General features: G+C 40.4%; 1 protein-coding gene across 1 annotated transcript in view; it reads left to right on the top strand.

The window, feature by feature from the left end:
• The first annotated feature begins 9477 nt into the window (after nucleotides 1–9477).
• The window catches only part of LOC116044233 (cytohesin-3), a 37960-nt gene continuing 27746 nt past the window's right edge, over nucleotides 9478–19691 (top strand). The window contains exon 1 of the mRNA XM_031291263.2: nucleotides 9478–9846. Coding sequence (XP_031147123.1) covers nucleotides 9828–9846 — 19 coding nt within the window. The 5' untranslated portion in view covers nucleotides 9478–9827. The remainder of the gene's footprint in view (nucleotides 9847–19691) is intronic.

Raw genomic sequence — 19691 nt, 5'->3', positions numbered from 1 at the left:
ATTAAACTACCCACAGTATATAAAATAATTAAAATCAGCCCCACTTTCACCAACTGCAACAATAATTGTATCTACTGTATATTCATAATCCAAGTATATTATTTAGCACCCTGAAAATAGCCATTCTGCAAATATCACATTTTACTTTTCATAATACGTTTGCACTTTTACTTGTAATTGAGTATTTGCATATTGTGGTATGCTGCTTTTTTTTTTAAAGTAAAAGATCTTAATACTTCTACCTTTGATAGAAGTGATTGCTTCCTACTTCTGCATGAAGTACTGCAAAAACAATCACTCTGCAGTCTTTGCATGTGAACATGAGAGGGCAGCATTTTACAATTTTACAGTTTTATTGTCTAACTACAGTCTATGTCGAAATTTTAATTGCCAAAACATTTAAAATGCCAACACCTAACAGACACACGCGCACACACACACACACACACACACACACACACACACACACACACACACACACACACCAGCTAGTAACTAGTACTTTTAGTGTGTATATTTCTTTCTATTTATTATTGTTGTTTTACTATTTATTTCTTGTCTTTTTAGATTTAGATTTATGTTACTGGGTGAACTGCTGCTAAAAATGTCATTGTTTAGTTTGCACAATGACAATACATCTTCTGATTCTGACACACACACACACACACACACACACACACACACACACACACATTGCCCTGTAACCTTGACTCTGGATTATGTTATTGGGGGATTTTCCCAGCAAACAACACATTAATAGGATAAACGTCACCATTAAATGGAGGGTAAAAGCAGAGGAGAGATTAATGGAGGATAAACAGGCCTGTCGCCGGTACACCAGGGAGGCTGTAAAACACAGTGGAGTCACACTGTGCGACATCAGGATGTCAAACTGAGAAAAGACATTAAATGGGAAAGCTGCTTTCAAGCAGTATTCATACATCTCCAGAAAAGAAGAACACATCATTTAGAATTTAGTATGTCTTTAGTATGGGCTTTTCAAAAAATGTTGCTCATATTAGACTGGTTGTATCCAAACTAGCAGCAAATCCATCTACTGTATTTGTCCAACAAATCACTGCTGTAGTATCACATTTTAACTAGTTCCTCCTTTCAGTGCAATAAGTCTGTTTGGCATTTGTCATTTTTTCAGGCTGTTCTACTGACTGATTAATTAATTTAGCAGTTTTGTTTTTTTTACCAGTGCAACAAACTGTAGTTTGATTTGGCCTTTTTGGAGCTCTGTTACAGTAACAAGTAAATATGTAGCTGGAACTAGTACCTGGGTAGCTTAGCACAAAGAGTGCAAACAGGCTTGGGAATGAGTTCGTAAAAGAGCTTTGCATTAGAGGTATCAACAACAGGTCAGAACTGCTGTTAAAGAGAACTTTGTTGGTGAGGCTTTTTACTGTGCACTGTCGCACTCAGCTCTCCTCCTGCTTTCATCTCCCTTCAAACTGCAGTTGGAAGAGTCATTTGATCGGATCATTATGTTCCACCATTAGCTCTCTAAATAATCACCAAGATTTAATGACCCCTGTCATGGTGCTCTCATTTGCATAGGAGTCAGATTGACTGTCTGCAGGCAATCAACACTTAAATGCCAGAATGTGTTCTGTAATGGTAGCACTCACGGCCAAGTCCACGGGATGCCTGATGCATAATGTGTACAAGTGAAAGCTAAAGGATGAGAGTATCTACAAGTTATTCCCTGGATTTTATCATTTCAGCTCAACTAAGCGAATAAAGCAGATGGCTGAACCAGAGGCTTTGGCATTTATGCTGCTGCGATGATGATCAGTGTAATGCTGCAGTTATAAGAACCTATATATAATTAGAGTCGCTATGAATCATTCAGCAGCTCGAACTATGACATCTGATAGATTTTCAGAAAATGTATCTGTGGAGGCGAGTCTGATAAGGGCACTGCAAATCTGATAATAGAGTTTCATGACTTTTTTTTTAATGTCACAGTTGCACAGACGGAAAACATTTTGCCACCCATGAAGGCTTTTCAAACTCACCCACTTATACACATATACGCTCATAAATGCACAAAAATAGTCTTTAGTGGCTAAATTGGTAAGACTTTAATAAGGGTGCAAATCATATATTTAAGTAATGTTTAACTAATGCATGACTCATAATGATTTAATGCAGGATGTATGATGAACTTCTGTTGCCCACCATTAACAAAGTATCAAGTCACTATGACTTAATGTGATTAGTTCACACTGTTAATTCACAGATACTGTGTACATTCATTGATATGCGTCCAAATTTACAGTAGGCCTACCTATTCTGACAGAAATATGAAGCAGTTGTTTTCTATCAAACGGATTGATGCAAACATTTACATGTTGCTGCACCAAACCAAAAGCATCTAGCTGCTAGCAGATGCCAATTGACAAACTAGGAGAATGGACTGGAATTGAGAAAAAATGGCTTCATATTTCTATGAGAATAGTTACTGTTCTGCTTTCAGGGAGGTTGAGCAAATGCATTGGTCTGAAATAAATTTTATGGAACTGGAATCCAACTGCAGTTTGCTTCAGATTGATTCCAGGCAGCTATGTGCAGCTTGTTTATTAGCCAGTGGCAGCAGATGTTAAAGCTTTCTAAAAATAAACTTTTGAAGGAGTCCTCGCTCTGCATGAGCAGTGACATGCAGCATACGCAGAGCTTTAGTCATCAGGTGAAAAATGAGGACTTCTGTGTGATTACTTGTGTCCAGTCCCATCTATTCACAAAGCTATTCTTTTTTCTGATGACAATCAGCCATGGGTCACTTCTGCAATCAGATTCAATCAGATCTATCAGAGCTGTGAGGTGAGACATGCTCCCAGTTGGAAAGATGTCCCATGTGTTTCCTTTGTCCTCCCTCTTATTTTCTGTGTGCGTGTGTGTGTGTGTGTGTGTGTGTGTGTGTGTGTGTGTGTGTGTGTGTGTGTGTGTGTGTGTGTGTTTCTCTTTCTCCAGTTTCTCTTCCGTTCTTTACAGACATGGCCTGCTTCACTCTCTCTACCATTGTGAGAAAGGAAGTGTGTGACATTACTTGTGTGTTTGTATTAGCAGGAATGTGTGTGGGACTGTTGCAGATGGTTTTCACAGGATTCAGGAATTCCTCAGAAACTCATCTGGCACAAAAACTCAAATGAACTATCCTCTGGAGTCCCAGCTTTCAGGATTTGTTACCAACAACAATAACCATTATGTTTTCAAAAGAACCCTGAATTTGAACACCATCATTACTGGTAGTAGACTCTCCTTAGTAACACACGAGTGGTGATAAATCTAGTGGAGCTGACTCAGCCTAATTGCTAAATGCAGCATGTTATTTTATTGGTTTAACTTGAAGATGTCTATGTATTTCACTACTTGCCAAACAGACAGCGGAGGGCTGAGTAGACTTTCAATAATCAGCGTGTCTCAATCAAAATAAATCTGACTCTAATACTGAAGCTCTGAAGCTGTGCAGCTCAACATCTACCTCATTATAACAGTATGGGTCAAGAAGCAGGCTACTTGCTTACAATGTTGCCGCCGAACAACTGCAGCCAAGAGATGCACTGGATGAATCCGGTTCCACAGGGTCACTTCCTTGATGAGTGTGATAAAAGTTCAGGGCACGAAATTTTGGATGCGCCTGTTTAGAGGACAGGGGGAAAAAAGCCTCACTGAGTAAATAGGTACTGTGCAGAAACCGTCCACTGTGTGTCTTTGTAGAATAAATGGTTGTTTTTGTTCTTTGAGAATCCAGTTTTGATGAATTGTAATTTACTTTTTTGGTGCACCTACTTTCCCTCAATGTTTGTGGTCTCCCATACTTCCCAGAAAACCTGTTGACAACCTCCAGAGAATAGAGCTTGTTGTGTGCTCTTGCTGTGGAGTATAATGTTAAGTGTGATAATAACAACAAAATGTTTTCCCCCAGTGAAGATAAAGTGAGACTCCACAGATTCAAAAAATACACATCTTTACCAATACTTTGGATATTCCCATTAGCCTCAGCTCTACTTTGTGTTTAGTGCCGATTAACAAATGTGAGCATGCTAACACGCTAAACATCAGCATCTTAAAAACTGTCATTTTGAGCATGTGAGCATGTTGCCGTTAGCATTTAGCCGCTAGCATGAAAGATGAAGTGAGTCTTTGCATACTTTACATGTCTTGTGGCTGCACTGCATTCTGGTCTATGGAGGCAACTGACAATCTAACCATGATTTAGTATAATATTGTCTACATTTGGTGACTTGCAGTGGAATCATAAACATACCCCTCCAACAAAAAAATTGTTCCAAATACATCATAATTGTCTGAAAATACTGGGAAAAAAAGGCTTGTAAATATTTGTTTGCTGCTATATTACGGTTCTGAATATCAAATACCGCCCCTTTAAACAATATAAAACTGTGATAAGGCATGGTAAACTGAATCAGGTTTCTGTGCAGAAAGTCTCTGTATAAATGAGTAAAACCATATCTTCACCCAGTTATCCGCTTGGTTTTTCTCAACAAAGACATATCCGCCAACTGACAGCCTAACCCTATAGTTCTCACATGCATGCATACATAATGTGTATATGTCTGCTTGAGCTGTAATCAGACTGCAGCACATGCACACGGTCATCCATGACCACTCACCAGGGCTCAAGGTCCGTCCATGCACTCCCGGGCTCTGCACGAGATGTTTTAATATGGCTGACATACGCTGCCTTGTAGGAACCAGCTTCCAGGGAAATTTTGGAGTGCATCCATCCAAAGTTTTTTTTTTTTTTTTTTGCTAGCTTGTAAATGGGGGGGGGATAAATATAACTAATGCAGGCAAAAAAGATTGTCAGACTGAGGCCAAGTTTATGGGTCAGAAATTAATCAAAGAGGATGAGCCAAGCAGAGGCTGACTCTTGCATCTTCTGCTCTTATTATATTTGCTGAAATATGTCTTGGTCCATTTGGAAGACAAATGCTTTATTTCCAAATGTTCCTAATCCCACTAAACACTGTGCGCTATTTGAACTGCAGATAAATGATTAACTCTAGTGTTTCATTGATTAGAGGAAACTAATTAAATTGTAGCATGGAGAGAGCTCTTGCTGGACTCCACCCTTTTATGGTTCCACTGGAACTGGAAATGGAAACTTCCTGTCCTGCTTCGGACATCTGCACTTAACAAAGGATTATTCCCAAAACTGATGGCCTTTACTTCTCTCACACTTTACTTTTAGTGCGCATTTCAGCAAGATATACCCGGCAGAAATATTAGAGGAAAAGAGAGATGGTGATGAAGACATCATGTGTCCAATCATGAAGTTTCTCAGTAAACATGAAACCTACTTTGTTCCTGGCTGCAGGCAGGCCTTTGAGGGGGTGTGAGCAGGAATTCATGGGAACATGCCGCAAATGAAAGTAATAACAACCAACAATATGGAACCAGTATTTGTTTATGCCTAAAGCTTTTGAGGGGGGGGAGAGACCATTCATTTTCTATTTTAAGAAAGAGAGGATAGTTTTTGGAACAGAACATTAATCCAGGGACATTTTCAAGGAAATGCTTGAAAGTAAAGTCATCTTTATGACCCTGGATAGAACAGCTTTTGTATCAGTAACATGATCAGATCATAAGACTCATGCTCTTTTTGAGGCCGAAGTAATCAATACTTCAAGGTGATTAAATCATGCTGACTCTTCTCTTGTTTTAATCAAAGACGTCCATTTGGCATTTTATTTATAAAGCACCTTTCATTACTCGTAAACTCAAAGTGCTTTACATTGAAAGACAAAATATAAAAAATATAAGCATGAACATGAGAACAAAGCATAGAAAATTTAGAATACAGTATAAGCATCAACACAACAAGACAATCAAGCAAGATAGCTCTAATAACAGTCCTACACTTTAATTATGAGATGTACGTGTTTTATACTGTATCATAAACCAATTTGCACTGATTTGAAATGTGTGTTCATGTTAGTCTGTTTGTACTTTACTCATTCCAGTAACACTGAGGCCATTCCTGGTGTGTGAAACAATGGATTTGCACATCAGTTATGTCAGAGGGGCTGTGCTGCTCAAGCAGGAGAGGAAACGCACTGAGATTTGTACCACTGAAGGGAAAGTAAGGGTGGACGTAGTGTACCAGTTCCCATACTTGTTGCATAACAGTTCAAGCTTTGCATTAACAAAAGAAAAATCCAACAAACTCTCACTGTATAATTTTACAGCAACAATCAGCCAAAACCAACGAATGAATACTGTGCTGTAAAAAGTGAAAAAAGTTGGCTAAGGTATGGATGAGTAGTGATGCTATCTCTTCTCTGTGTGTGTGTACAACTTGCCAAACTTTTCAATTGAATAAACACAGAAACAGGACACTACATTAGCCAGGAAATAAAAATATTGTGCTTCACAGAGAGGACAGTAACAAACCAAACGGGAAATTAATACATTTCAAGTTCAACCCTTTAATGTATGTTCTGCTAACATTATTATGGTCGAGATGTTAGAAGCAAACCAAAGACCTTTTTTTTTTTTTTTTTTTTTTTTTTTTACAAAAACACTGAAAGCTGGATTACCAAGTGGGCAAAATATGCCCAGGACCCCAGATTTCTAAATTGAATAACTTGAAAATGTGCACCAATTAGGTATAATATCAACTAAGGAAGGTCCTAGGATGGAAGGAAGGAATTATCATTTAAACATCTTTATTATTTTATTTAGCATATATTGTGCTCTAAATTAACTGGATAAAGTTTTTTCAAATTGTACTCAGTGGAGTAAAAAGTACAATATTTTCCTCTGAATTGTTGTGGAGTGGAAGTATCAAGTAGCATTACAACGGAAATAGTAAAAAACATTTGCACTATTCAGAATTGATTAAATATTACTTATCTCTTTTTAATTGTATATATTACTTATATTTCTTTATCTTATTTGTACATATTACTTATCTTTTTAATTTTATATATTACTTATCTTTTTTTAGCTTCATTTGTATACATTTCTTATCTTTTGTATTATACTTGTTGTGCGTGTCCTTATTGCACCGTGGGTCGGAGAGAAGCATATTTTCAATTGCTCTGTATGTCTGGCACATACAGTAGAACTGACAATAAAGTTGACTTGACTTGACTAGATTTTACCATTAGTAGTGAAGAGACACAGGTCAGATCAGATTTCATAATATAGTAAGGGTGGAGGAGGACAGGCCAATTACATCACTTCCCTTTCTGTTACTTTCTTCCATTGTCCGCCTGTAGTGCTGCACAATGGGTCCTCAGCACAACTCCCTTCCTGAACTCTGGACCACATGCTGGGTCCTGCCTTCATATTCGTCCCTGCAGTACATCACTGCTGGTGTGGCTGGGATCTTTCCTGGAAAAGCCTCAGCTAGTGAGGCATGAGCTCACATGGGCAGGGACAGGAAGTATCCAAGCTGTTTTTTTTCTTTGGCCTTCAAAGGTGTCCTCATGCCTGCATCACTAATATGGAAAGTGGGGCAATGGTATGAAATCAGAATCAGACAAGCATAGTTTTTTTTTAAGAGATGCTTTTAGGAAGGCTCTTTGAAGCAGTCCACAGAATGTTTGGATCATAAATTAAGCAAATCATAAAATTAGAACTACTTCAGTGTAAATCAATAATGTTAAACAAAGTAACACAATGTAAAGAACTAAGTAACTTTAAGAGGTCAAACTGTTAAATCTGATCTGCAATCAAACCAAAGGGACCCCTGACATGTTTCATGTTCTTCTCAGTTTACCTTCACATTATTGATTAAGGAGTTTAACCCCTGGCTGAACTCAAGGAGCCTGTCCTTTGACCTTAAAGAGTAACTAAATGTTTTGTAGAGAGGCTGTAAACTGCAGATGGAGCTACTTCTTGACTTGGCTTTGCCTCTCTGAAGTTTGAAGATGGGTGTGGTCTGGGCAAGGTTGCCAGAAGTAGCGGGGTTGGAAGAAGGGAAGGGGCCAGTGGCTCACCCACTTTAAGCCCCTGGCCCAATTTGGCATTGTGGCTGGTGTAATCTCATGCAACATGGTCTCTAGTGAGTAGCCTACTTTAAAGTGATGGTTCGGAGTAATTTCACCCTAGGCTGCTTTGCACATTGACCTCGAGCCAAACAACCCCCCATAAGCTTTTTTTCCCTTGTTATAACGTTAGTCGAGTTAGCGTTATCAGCTGGTTAGCTTAGTGCAGGCGCTAATGGATCCACGTTTGTATCTCGTAAATTACCCCACTAATAATGCCCAGAACGATACCAAACTTCTACAGTAGTACAAATAGTTTCTGTACTTATAAAACGAGGCATTAGGATTTGTAACTACACCAGAAGTATATTTAAATAACACTTGCCTGATGGATACTCCTCTCGGCTGCTACCGCGCTATTGGCGCTATCGGCGCTATCGCGCAGTACTTACATACTACTACTACTACATACCAATGGTGTAGTTACAAACTTCCTAATGCCTCGTTTTATAAGTACAGAAACTAGTTGAACTACTGTAGAAGTTTGGTATCATTCCGGGCATTATTAGTGGGGTAATTTACGAGATACAAACGTGGATCCATTAGCGCCTGCACTAAGCTAACCAGCTGATAACGTTAACTTGACCAATATTATAACAAGGGAAAAAAGCTTATGGGGGGATTGTTTGGCTCGAGGTCAAGGTGCAAAGCAGCCTAGGGTAAAATTACTCCGAACCATCACTTTAAGTAGGCTACTTTTTGCTGCTAATACTTTTACATTTTTACTTCAAGCTATAGTGCGTAGTTTCTGTCGCCCCCATGAGGAGTTCTAAGTAATGACAACAACACTGTCGCCGCATCCACATTACCAAGTCTTTAGTGATCGCGCACAGCCCCCACCTCTCCTCCCCGTGTTTAACCCGTCAAATGAAGTAGGACATGGAGGATTGAAAAAACAAAACATGATGGACTCTTCAGAGGAGGTAAATATCTTGTAATTTCTATGTCCTCTACGTCTCCAAAGCTGAACGCTGCTGTTGTCCTTTCTCAACTGTGACGTGAAATGCATCACTGGAGCTTCTGCAAGTGGTTGCTGGACTACACCATTTTGTAAACATAGCCATACTGAAATACACAGAGAGTTGTGTTGAGCTGATAGGCTTAATTAGCTTTGTATAAACTAATTTGGCAATGGCTTGAATGTAACGGACGTTCATTAATAAAAAATAGCTGCAGCTTTAATACAGTTTGATATTGCTAGGCTATTTCTTCCCCCACTGGCCCTGGTTGTTTGTTTTTCTGGGAATAATTTATATTCTACAATTACAAATGTAAGCATACGCAGGTTACAGTATTTTTTAATTTAATATATTGAATTGATCTTCATTTAGTGTGTGTGTGTGTGTGTGTGTGTGTGTGTGTGTGTGTGTGTGTGTGTGTGTGTGTGTCTATAGTGTGGGGGTGTTATTAGCAGGGGCGGGGCTTGATGACGTCGCCGTGGTTGCAGTGTGAATGCAGACGGAGCAGCTGAGGATGGAGCAGAGAGGGAGAAGCGCCGCCGCTGTTTCACATCGCGGTCAGACATCTCTGAAATATCCCTTCAACAATTAAGGACCCCCCTTTAATTTACGCCCATACTGCTTCTTATTTCTATCTCTCTTTTTATATTAATTTCGCCGCTGACATATCTTCTCAGCAGTCCAATACTCTTCATCTGTGTGTCAACACACCCGGCTTCGACTGTCTTTCAGCGGGGAAAGCAAAGAAGGATCCCGTTAAAAACACTCGAAATACATTTTCCGCGAGGTTTCAGCCGGATACACCTTCCCGCCGGACTGTCCTGCCACAGCTACAGTCAATATGGATGAAGATAATCACGGTAAGGCTGTTTTTGTTCTGTCCCCACATTGGTTTCCTCTCTTCAGCTTGTGTGCAGGGATGGATGGACGGCATGGATGTGTGTGTGTGTGTGTGTGTGTGTGTGTGTGTGTGTGTGTGTGTGTGTGTGTGTGTGTGTGTGTGTGTGTGTGTGAGTCAGGAGACACGGATGTGCGGAGATGGAGGTAGAACCAGGATTTTTTTTGTCGGTTGTCATGATTTAAAACATTAAGCGACCATTTCTCATAAATACAGTGAGAAGGAGTCTCCTGCACAGAAACGTGTAGAAACGCTGAAGCCATGGTAACCCCCTCAAAAAACAGCAATTGTATCATGCTTGCACCTTTCCCATCTGTTTGATGTCTTGCTGTAAGGCTTTGTAGTTGCTCTCACTATCTCGTTGTGCCGTCTGAAGCCTCTAAACTGGTGGAAATTGATAAGATATCTGACTGGCAGCCTTCCATATGGAGGATAGGATAGACCTATCAGGATCTACGTCCTACAAACACATACAATATATAAAAAAATGATGTTCAAGTTAGGCTATATAGTGATACCACTGGAGATTAACCCCCTATAAAGTATGATCAGGTGACTAAAAAAGTTGCAAATTGTGCAAAATATATAGGCCAAGCATGTGCGATGATATGGAAGATTACAGATGTAGCAAAAATCCCTGTAAATGCACTTACCAGTGAACATTGAGAGATGAAGTGCCTTAAAGGACAATAAGGGAATCCAATTATTGAGTTGCATACGTAGAAACTAAGGTATAGGTTAAGTATAATTAAGTCACATTTGGCTTTATTTACCCAATAGTGAAAATGAAAGCAGTCATAGAAGGTTAATCAACTCAACCAGGAGAAAGTGGTTAGAGTGAGTATATGTGGTGCATCAGAGCTGACTGTGTGATGTTGTGATGAAGCTGAGTGAATTGAACCCGTGCAGCTGCATGTCTAACCAGGATTACTGTTCGCATGGCGGCTGCAGCTCGGAGTCCCATATCAGTTATTGTTTGGTATGTGTGCTGAAACACACATGCAGGATGCTTCTGAGCAGATAATACAAACCGCCTTGTTGGCTGAAGGCCTTGAAGGCAGTGTAGTGTAAATAAATGGCTATGGTCAGATAACAGTTTGTCAGTTAAACTGTGAGAGATTAGCATGACCAGGTTGAGACCCCCATCTGGACTTCCACTTTTCTTTCCCACATTATTCATGTCTGAACAGTCTGAATGTACCTAAACCAAGAAGCTTTGCCCTGAATGTGAGTGCAAGTGACGATGACCCAATTTGACCTATTTCACTGATCTTAATTTATACTTGTGCGTACAGGGGCTATGTGTAGTAACAGAGCCTGCTCCTAGGCATTGCTATTTCTGTTTTTCTATAATCATACTCTTCATGTCCTTATATTATTAAAAACATTTTTGTTATACTGCCTTCTGTGTAAATTCATAGGGATTTTGGTGACTCCCTAATGTTTCCTTTAGTGCCAACTTTCGGCATAAATTGTACACAAGAAATATCTAATGGGCAAATTACCATGAAACTAATTGAGCATATTCATGATCCAGGGGGGAAGATCCCTTCATATTTTGGACACTTCATTAGCTTTACTCTGCCATATAAGAAGTCAACTTTGCACAAACAATATCTCATTTATTTTGTATGTGTTTCAGGGGAGATGTTTTAGTATGTCACCATTGTATAAATGTTGTTTCAGAGGCTTGTTGAAAGTAATATTATTCTCAAATCACAGTGTAAGATTTCACCTGTATCCTCTTTGTGGTTTAAATCATATCATGGGCCATAAACATCCCCTAAAAAAATGAGTTGAACACATAAATGTGACAGGATGTCAGAGGGCGCAGGGGCACGCTGTCTGTGATCAAACTGGAAACATACGACACAAGTCCAGAGAGATTATGTGCAGCGCCGTGCAATGTGTGGGAGAACTATTAAAATAACTTACCATAAATGTTAAAGTAAATAAGAGCCTTCGTTCGCTCACTGACACCCTCGCTGCCTCTCTCTCTCTTGCACGCATCACTTAACATTGTTCATGTGCACACATTGATATGCTGGTATCAAAGCACGAGCACTTAGCACTAAATTTGTCTCCACCAGTCACTTTCAGCAGCTGAAGTCAAAGTTACACCTTCATCAAGAGCTGTCGGCACTTAATTCAGTGAGTAATTCAACGCCATATATAAACTTACTATGATAACTTACTCCGGATTTCCACCAACTCCGGAACGCCTGCGGACCGGCTCCGCTGCGGAACGACTGCGTGCTCCGCCGTCCTTCTATACCCACTAAGTCCGGATTTGTTGCGGCACGGCTGCGGCCATGACTGACAGCTGTAGTCATGAGGACCCACAATATCTCGCGAATTCACGTAGAATAGGACCACAAAACCAACAACAGTTTGTTTCCATCCAGAGGAGTAGGCCCTAGAGGGGAAACAACTCCGTGCTCTGTTTTCAAGGTGTAGTGCAGGGAAATATGATCCGCCGTGAGCACGGTGTATTTTATTTTGAAAATTAACCGGATTTTTATTTGGTTTCTGTGCTCGACTTCCTGTCCCGCACTATCTGCCCTGTGCTGAAGTGCTGCGGAGCTCTCCGGCGTCCGGCAAAAATAGAAGCTCTGCGTATCTGCTCCGGAGGGCTGCGGACTGCCGGAGCTGGGACGCAGTCGGAACGCAGCCGTTCTGCAGTCAGTGGAAATACACACATTGACTTTAATGGAAACCTAATGACTCCGCCGACGTTCCGGAGCGGATCCGCAGCCATTACGCATCCTGTGGAAATTGCCGGTTAAAGCTTTAGTGCGTAACTTTTTGACATTAATGAACGTCCGTTACATTCAAGCCGTTGCCAAATGAGTTGATACACAGCTAATTAAGACTATCAGCTCTACACAACTATCTCTGTATCTCTCAGTATGGCTATGTTAAGAACATTGTGGCATCCGGTGACTTTCCCGCGCAGAAACTCGAGTGAAGATAATTACCTCTTCTGAAGAGTCCATCATGTTTTTTTAATTCTCCGTGTCCTCCTTGGGTACAAGCAACTGTGTGAAGGGGCGTGGGGGCGATGCACAGTCACGTAAGGCTTGTATCATGTGAACGCGTTGACAGTTTTGTTGTCATTACTTATAATTCCTCATGGGGGCGACATAAACTACGCATTACAGCTTTAAAGGTCCCATATTGTAAAAAGTGAGATTTCCATATCTTTTTTCATTATAAGGCAGGTCAAGGTGCTATATAAATACTTTGAAAGTATCAAAACTATCAATCTACAGAGAAATGCACACAGTCCGTATTCAGAAACTATGCCTTACACGAGCTGTCAGGACTTCCGTACGGTTGTGATGTCACAACTATGCTATATATAGGTAGCAAGTTCCGCTACAGTGCTGTTACAGTCATTCCCCGGCTGCTCAGAGTTCAGTAGCTTGTGAAAAATAAGGTGTATCACATTTAGTAGTTGGATCGGACATTCCTGCAAAAATCATAAAACTGTGAATAAAACTTGTGACGTCAAAGCCATTTCTCAGTGGTTGTGAATCCATCCAATGACAATCTGTGCTTTGTAGCTCAGAGGTGCTTTTTTTTGCATGCCAACAAATGTGCACATTACCCTTATGTGTGTGCATTAGGGACTATGTTCTCATGTATGGAGAGCTATTTCATTAAAAACCCAACCCAAACTGCACACCACCATCAGACACCCACCATCCAAACTGCACACCACCTATCCAATCATCATGCGCCGCCTGCTTTCTGCCAGAAATCTTTAGTGGTATATAAGGAGCGACAAAGTATGGTCACATAGGAGTCCAGACCTGATATATTTACAGAGATTTATCAAACAAACAGAATTCACAAGGCACAGTGTGAGGTGGGTTTAATTTGGGTACCAGCACACATGGGTGTAATCACGGTAAGGTTGTTTGATAAATCTCTGTCAATAGATCAGGTCTTCTCGCTCCACTTCAGGCTTAGTTGAATTTTATTTGAATTCAGTTGATTTTCTGTCCTATCAGCGCTAGCGTGCGCTACCCAGTTAGATATCCAGATAAAGAGAGAGAGAGAGAGAGGAACTTTTTACCAGAAAGCCTATGAGGTTCATGATACCATAGATAATCAGATTTACTGATTACCCAGTCACCCAGCCAGGGCCCCAAACTGAGGAAGGGATGGCAGAGTTTCTGACCTTCACCAAAGGCCTTTTGTAGACCAATTGAAAACCTGTAAGGGACATCATTGGTGGAATAATGGTGATTTGGAGCAAGGCGAGACCAATCTGCACATATGGTCCATACTTAGCAGTTAAACTTATCTATACACTGAATGAATGAATACACTGAATGAATGAATGAATGAATGAATATAAACGGTGCCACTGCATTATTTGCGAGACTCAGCTGTAGCATGGCATTCATTAGTACATGTTTACTGCACTCACTAATCAGAGTTGGCTCTTCTGTCCTGGCTTCAAAATGGTCTTAAAATCCTAAGTGTTTTGATTATTCTCATTGTATAGCTGGATGAAGAAGTGGAAAGAACAGAGAAGCAGAAATTGGCCAGAAAGTGGCCCACTGAACGTCTGGATAGAGGCCTTGAATTTTAACACTTGGCTTTCGTGTGTTTTCTCTTCTTTATTGCAGCTTTGTGATGCCGGAGTCAAGGGATAAATATGGGCTGAAAAACGGCTGTTTTGGGAGTTCAGGGAATTTAAAACGCTGCTAAAATGAATAGAATTTACCTTTTCAAAATGCTCATGTCTTGTGTGTTTGTGGGTAGAGATAGCACAAAACATGCTGAAATGTTTGCTAATGGGGTTTCCTTGACCAAATTTCCTGTGTGAGTGTCGTGATAACCCCGCTTTGTCAATCAGCACTCTTCGGTCTATCCGACCGTGGGAAAAGTTGAATGGGAAAAGGCCTTTCCTTCAATTCTTCTATGGACTGAATGTGTCAGTTGAAATAACAAATCATATCTGACTGCAGCACTTACTGTTTTGTCTGTAGGGGCCTTTTTAGTGGTGTACACATGGCAGTGTCTGTGTGCAGTATCATGCCTCGGCTTTCTGATTAGAAATATTTTCCTTAGAAGGAAACCTGCCTTTCTTCTCTGCAGTTTTTGTAATCATCTTCTCAAACTTAACAGACATCTGAGTGTATATAATTATTTCATATCACATTCACCCCAGCAGCCATGAAACCCAAGCTAAGGTGGCTTTTTGCAAAACCTGAATCAACATACTGTATGTGAAATTTTTGGCGCCTAGTGCTGTAGTTCTGAGGGGGATTAACTGGTAATAAGGGAAGTTGGTGTGATTAGGTATGGTCTTTGTTGTGGCTGTAGGGTAGAGTGTGTGTGGGAGGACATCAGACAGTCACTCGGGGCGAGCTGCGGCTGCTCTCTAGCTTTACATTACCCAAGGCTGGCTGGCTTATTGTAAGTGGTTGGTGCTGAATGGCTAGACAGCAGCAGAACATCTGTGCCTCTCTGCATCTGGATGTTTCATTTACCTAACGTCTCCCTGGAGATGCTCTGCAGTGTTAAATGTGGAATCTGCGTATAGGTAAAATGGGGGGTCTGGGAACTTGTGATGGGCATTTTTCACTACTTTTGGCATTAGATTAATCAAGAAAAAATAAAAATAGATACATTAAAGCCATAATTAGTTTCAGCCTAAAAGTCATCTTTTCAAGATTGAAAGATTAAAGCATCTCAAAAACTTGAAGTAAACTCTTTCCTTCCATATGTAATAAAATTAAGCTACAAATAGTATATACATATATAGTGTAATACCCTCCAATATTAACCAATACAGTAAGGTAACAGACTATGAAAATGTTAGTTAGCTAGTTGAGTCAAAAATCCGTTTACGTCAGTAGTTAAAGAAATAGCTTTCTTGCCGACACTTAGACGAGAACATAACTTTCATGCTTATATGCTAAACGTGAAGCTAAGAGACCGCTAGATTAGCTTAGCATAAAGGCTGGAAATGGGGGAAACAGCTAGCCTGGCTCCGGCCCAAAAAGCTAGCTAATGCTTGTTTATTAACACTTTATATCATGTTTGTTCATTCATACAAAAACTGAGGTGTAAAAACGACGTGTTGGGTGATTCATAGGTGGTTAGGTATGTGACAGACTATTACTGGTGATGATTTTGTTACCCTTTGACAGAGAAGTTTCCCCGTTTCCAGTCTTTGTGCTAAGCTAAGTTCACCGGCAGCTGGTGGTATCTTTATTTTATAGACATGAGAGTGGTATCGATCTTCTCATCCAACTTTTGGCAAGAAAGCAAATAAGAGAATTTGCCAAACTGGCAAATAATTGACAAGGATAAATACCACCAATGGTATACATTAATTAATAATTATACAATAAGCTATACAACATTTTATACAAGCCTTTTGCTTTTATGTGAATGTCTTTCATGCTTCACATATGTTTTATTCACCTGGCTGCAGAAAGAATTCCCCCTTTGAGTATAAAAACATGGATTGAATTCACCACTTCCAAATTTCCTGCAACACCCCAGTAACCTGAAATAAATGTCTGCAATGTTTTAGGCAAAAACGTGTCTTTTATGTGTGTTGACAGAGATGCCAAAAAATGTGCTAAAATGTACTCTTTACAATCTCGTTGGTTCACCCGGCAGGCTGGCTGTGTTGTTTAAAGGCTTAAGCGGAGATTTGGAAAGAACAGAAATTAATTTTGACTGCCAAGATTAGGGGTTTTGTGGTGCAACATTAGAAGATTAAAATGTAAACTAGCATACCACATGCAACAAGACAAATGCACAAACACAGACTGTGGTGGCGCAGGATGGGCAGAGAGAAGACTACATATGGACCTGATTAGGGGAGAGAGTGGGGAGTCTTCCCGACATGTTCCCATCACCATGGTAGTGTGTGTGAGTGTGAGTGTGAGTGTGAGTGTGAGTGTGAGTGGGGGATGCAAGACATTGTAAGGCAACATTTATGCTGTTGTGAATAGAGGTACGCTTTGCCTGAAGTTATTGCTCTGAGCTGTCAAGATGGGCTCTTCAAGCGCGAGACAGAGAGCAGATGGGAGACAAAAGGAAAGGCAAATTAAATGAGCAGGAGTTGGGGAGGAACACAGACAGACATTAAGGGCAGCAGAGATGTGTAATCCACACCTAATGTCAGTGGAAGGAGGTTTAAGAGAAAACAGGGTCCAGCTGACCATAAAGACAGGTTGAGGGAGGGGTGTTGAGAGACAGGCAGGAGGGTAGACGGGTGTTTCTTGGCTTCTGTGGCTCAATAGTAAAGGAGAACCACACTAATGCCCAGCTCATTCTCACCTTAATAACATGTCCTGGCACTCTTTCATTTAATTTCCTGCACTTTCTTTTCATGATTAAGTATATTTTCCCTCCTGTTCTGCTTCAAATAGACGTGGTGAGGACGGAGCTGTCTTTGATCCAGCAGGTTGATATTTAACGTGATCCTTCTATAAGGAACTGTAGTGAACTCAGAGCCAACACCAAGAGAGAGCAATTATCTAAACTTTGTGGGTGGTTTCTGTTGTTACTGTCAAAGGTTGCTCTGGTGTCATTGTGAATGGGATAAGGGTTGTCCGCCAAACTCAGTGTTTTCGCAGGCAGGCGCACAACCATCACAGGAACATCCTCAACCTCCAGAGCTGCACGTCCTGGCCAACAGAGCTGCTGCACACTGGAAGGTTTAAAGTCAGTGACAATCCTTGGGGTCGACCCTGTCCCTGCTGCTGTCTGCACATCGTCAGCATCATCGGAGATATCAAAACGTATTTCCTCTTGTTCATTGTGTACAGAATGAAAAGCACCCATACAGATTTTTAAAAAAATTGCCTCCCAAGCTAGATATCTTTCACAATAATGGTGGTGAGCGTGTTCATGTCAGATAAAGCGTTACTTTCATTCTGCTTCCTGTCAATCTACTGACACCCACAGGAAGCAACAGCAGTGTGTGTCAGGAAATTATCCCTCAAATATATGTCGCCTTTTCAAAATGTATTGTCACATCCATGTCTTCCATCCTTTGTTGGACCAGGATTATTTCCGAGTTAGGGTTGTAAAGCATGAATTTTACAATAATAAAAGCAAGGGAATGCTAAAACAGTCTGGCAGCTATGTGAGGTTTTACTGCGGCACAACGGTGCTTTGAGCTAAATGCTAAAACTAGCAGGCTAACATGCTTATAAGGACAATACTAACTGATGTTCAGCAAGTATAATGTTTACCATGTTGACCGTCTTAGTTTAGCGTGTTAGCATGCTAATTAACTAATGCCTATTAACACGAAACACATATAGTACAAAGTACAAAGAGGCTTTACCTCTGTAACACCAGTATTCAGCCACATTTTGTTGAATTTTAGATATCATAGTACCGTGCAAGAATAAAAGTGAAATATATTAACATAGACTCTATAGACTAAACTTTTACAGCTTCCCTGTAAAGTCGGCCTAAAACCTGGCTGATCATGTGAGATCTGTTGCAGGGAGTGAACAGGGAGCCACTTGGACTGCACTCAGCCTGTGAAAGCCCCTCATCCTGCCAGGACGCCAGGAGAAACAGCATCCATCTAATACGCTCTCAGGCCGATCAAATCATCAGATTATGGTTACTTTGGCCGCCAGCATATGGCAATGGAACCCCCTCAGATTCTGCTGGCAGTGTTCATCGAATCAAATATTGACATAGTACTGATGCCGAGCAGATGTGTGATATAAGGAGGACATCGTGTGCAGACCACCTCCCATGCTACAACACACACGCACAAATGCACTCACAGCAGGAGATCCCTCCCCAAAACTGCAGATTAACCAGAGCAATCAGCGTGAGGGATATTCAGCTCCTCGAGCCCCAGATTCTCCTCATGACCCCAGATGTAGTTAAAAACCAGAAGCCATATTAGCTCCCCAAATCTCTCTTCTCACGCAACGGCCAGGACTGTTAGTAACTGAATTATTGGTGAACAGGCTACAGCACAGCGCGCTGTAGTAATGCTTGATTTCACCGACAGAGATACCACACACAGTGGTTATAGTTTCGTTTTTTTCACAGAAATACATTAAAAATCACATTTAAAAAATCGTTTTTTTCACAGTATTCTCGCATTTCTATGGACAAAAAAAATCAATTGCTTAATTGAGAAAAACAATTAGCAGATTACACAGTCATGAAAATTATTGCTAGTTGCATTTTCCGCAGTTTCCCTCGTTAAATACTATGTGCTCCTTCCACTTGCTTCTGTTACTCAGTGTAATCTCTCATTCAGCACTTCTTTCATCCGTCTTTCTATAAAAACATTAAACGTGTTAAACAGACAAATGAGCATCAATCACAGCACGTGCAATTTATTTAAATTTAAACAGCCATTTATTAAACAAACTACAGCTCCCATGTAAATTTGCATGTTTGGCAGCATGGTTTCTTCCACATCCATGATATTCACCAACGCTATAATCTATTAATGTAATTCCCCAACGTTTTAGCTATAATCACTGCTATCTAAAATCTCTACAAAGTTCTGCTCTGTCTGGTCATTTAAGGCAACTAAAACAAACATATTAAATAAACAACATAACAATGTTTATTAAAAATGTACTATCCTATCTAGACGTATGGAGTACGTGAACCAGGCGACATGCTGTTGAGGTTCATCGAGGTTTTAGTCATTTAGAAATTCAATTTTTTGAATGTTTTCTTGTTTTTCTAACGCTGACGTTTCAGTCTCACCTTATCTGTATTGCTACATGACAGCTTTTTGCACATGCTCGTAGACTCCTGTGTACATGACCTTTCACCGTC

This window comes from Sander lucioperca, chromosome 22 (assembly GCF_008315115.2).
Source record: "Sander lucioperca isolate FBNREF2018 chromosome 22, SLUC_FBN_1.2, whole genome shotgun sequence".
NCBI lineage: Eukaryota > Metazoa > Chordata > Actinopteri > Perciformes > Percidae > Sander > Sander lucioperca.
Note: the sequence above shows the minus strand (reverse complement) of the source record. Positions and strands in the feature narration are given on the sequence as shown.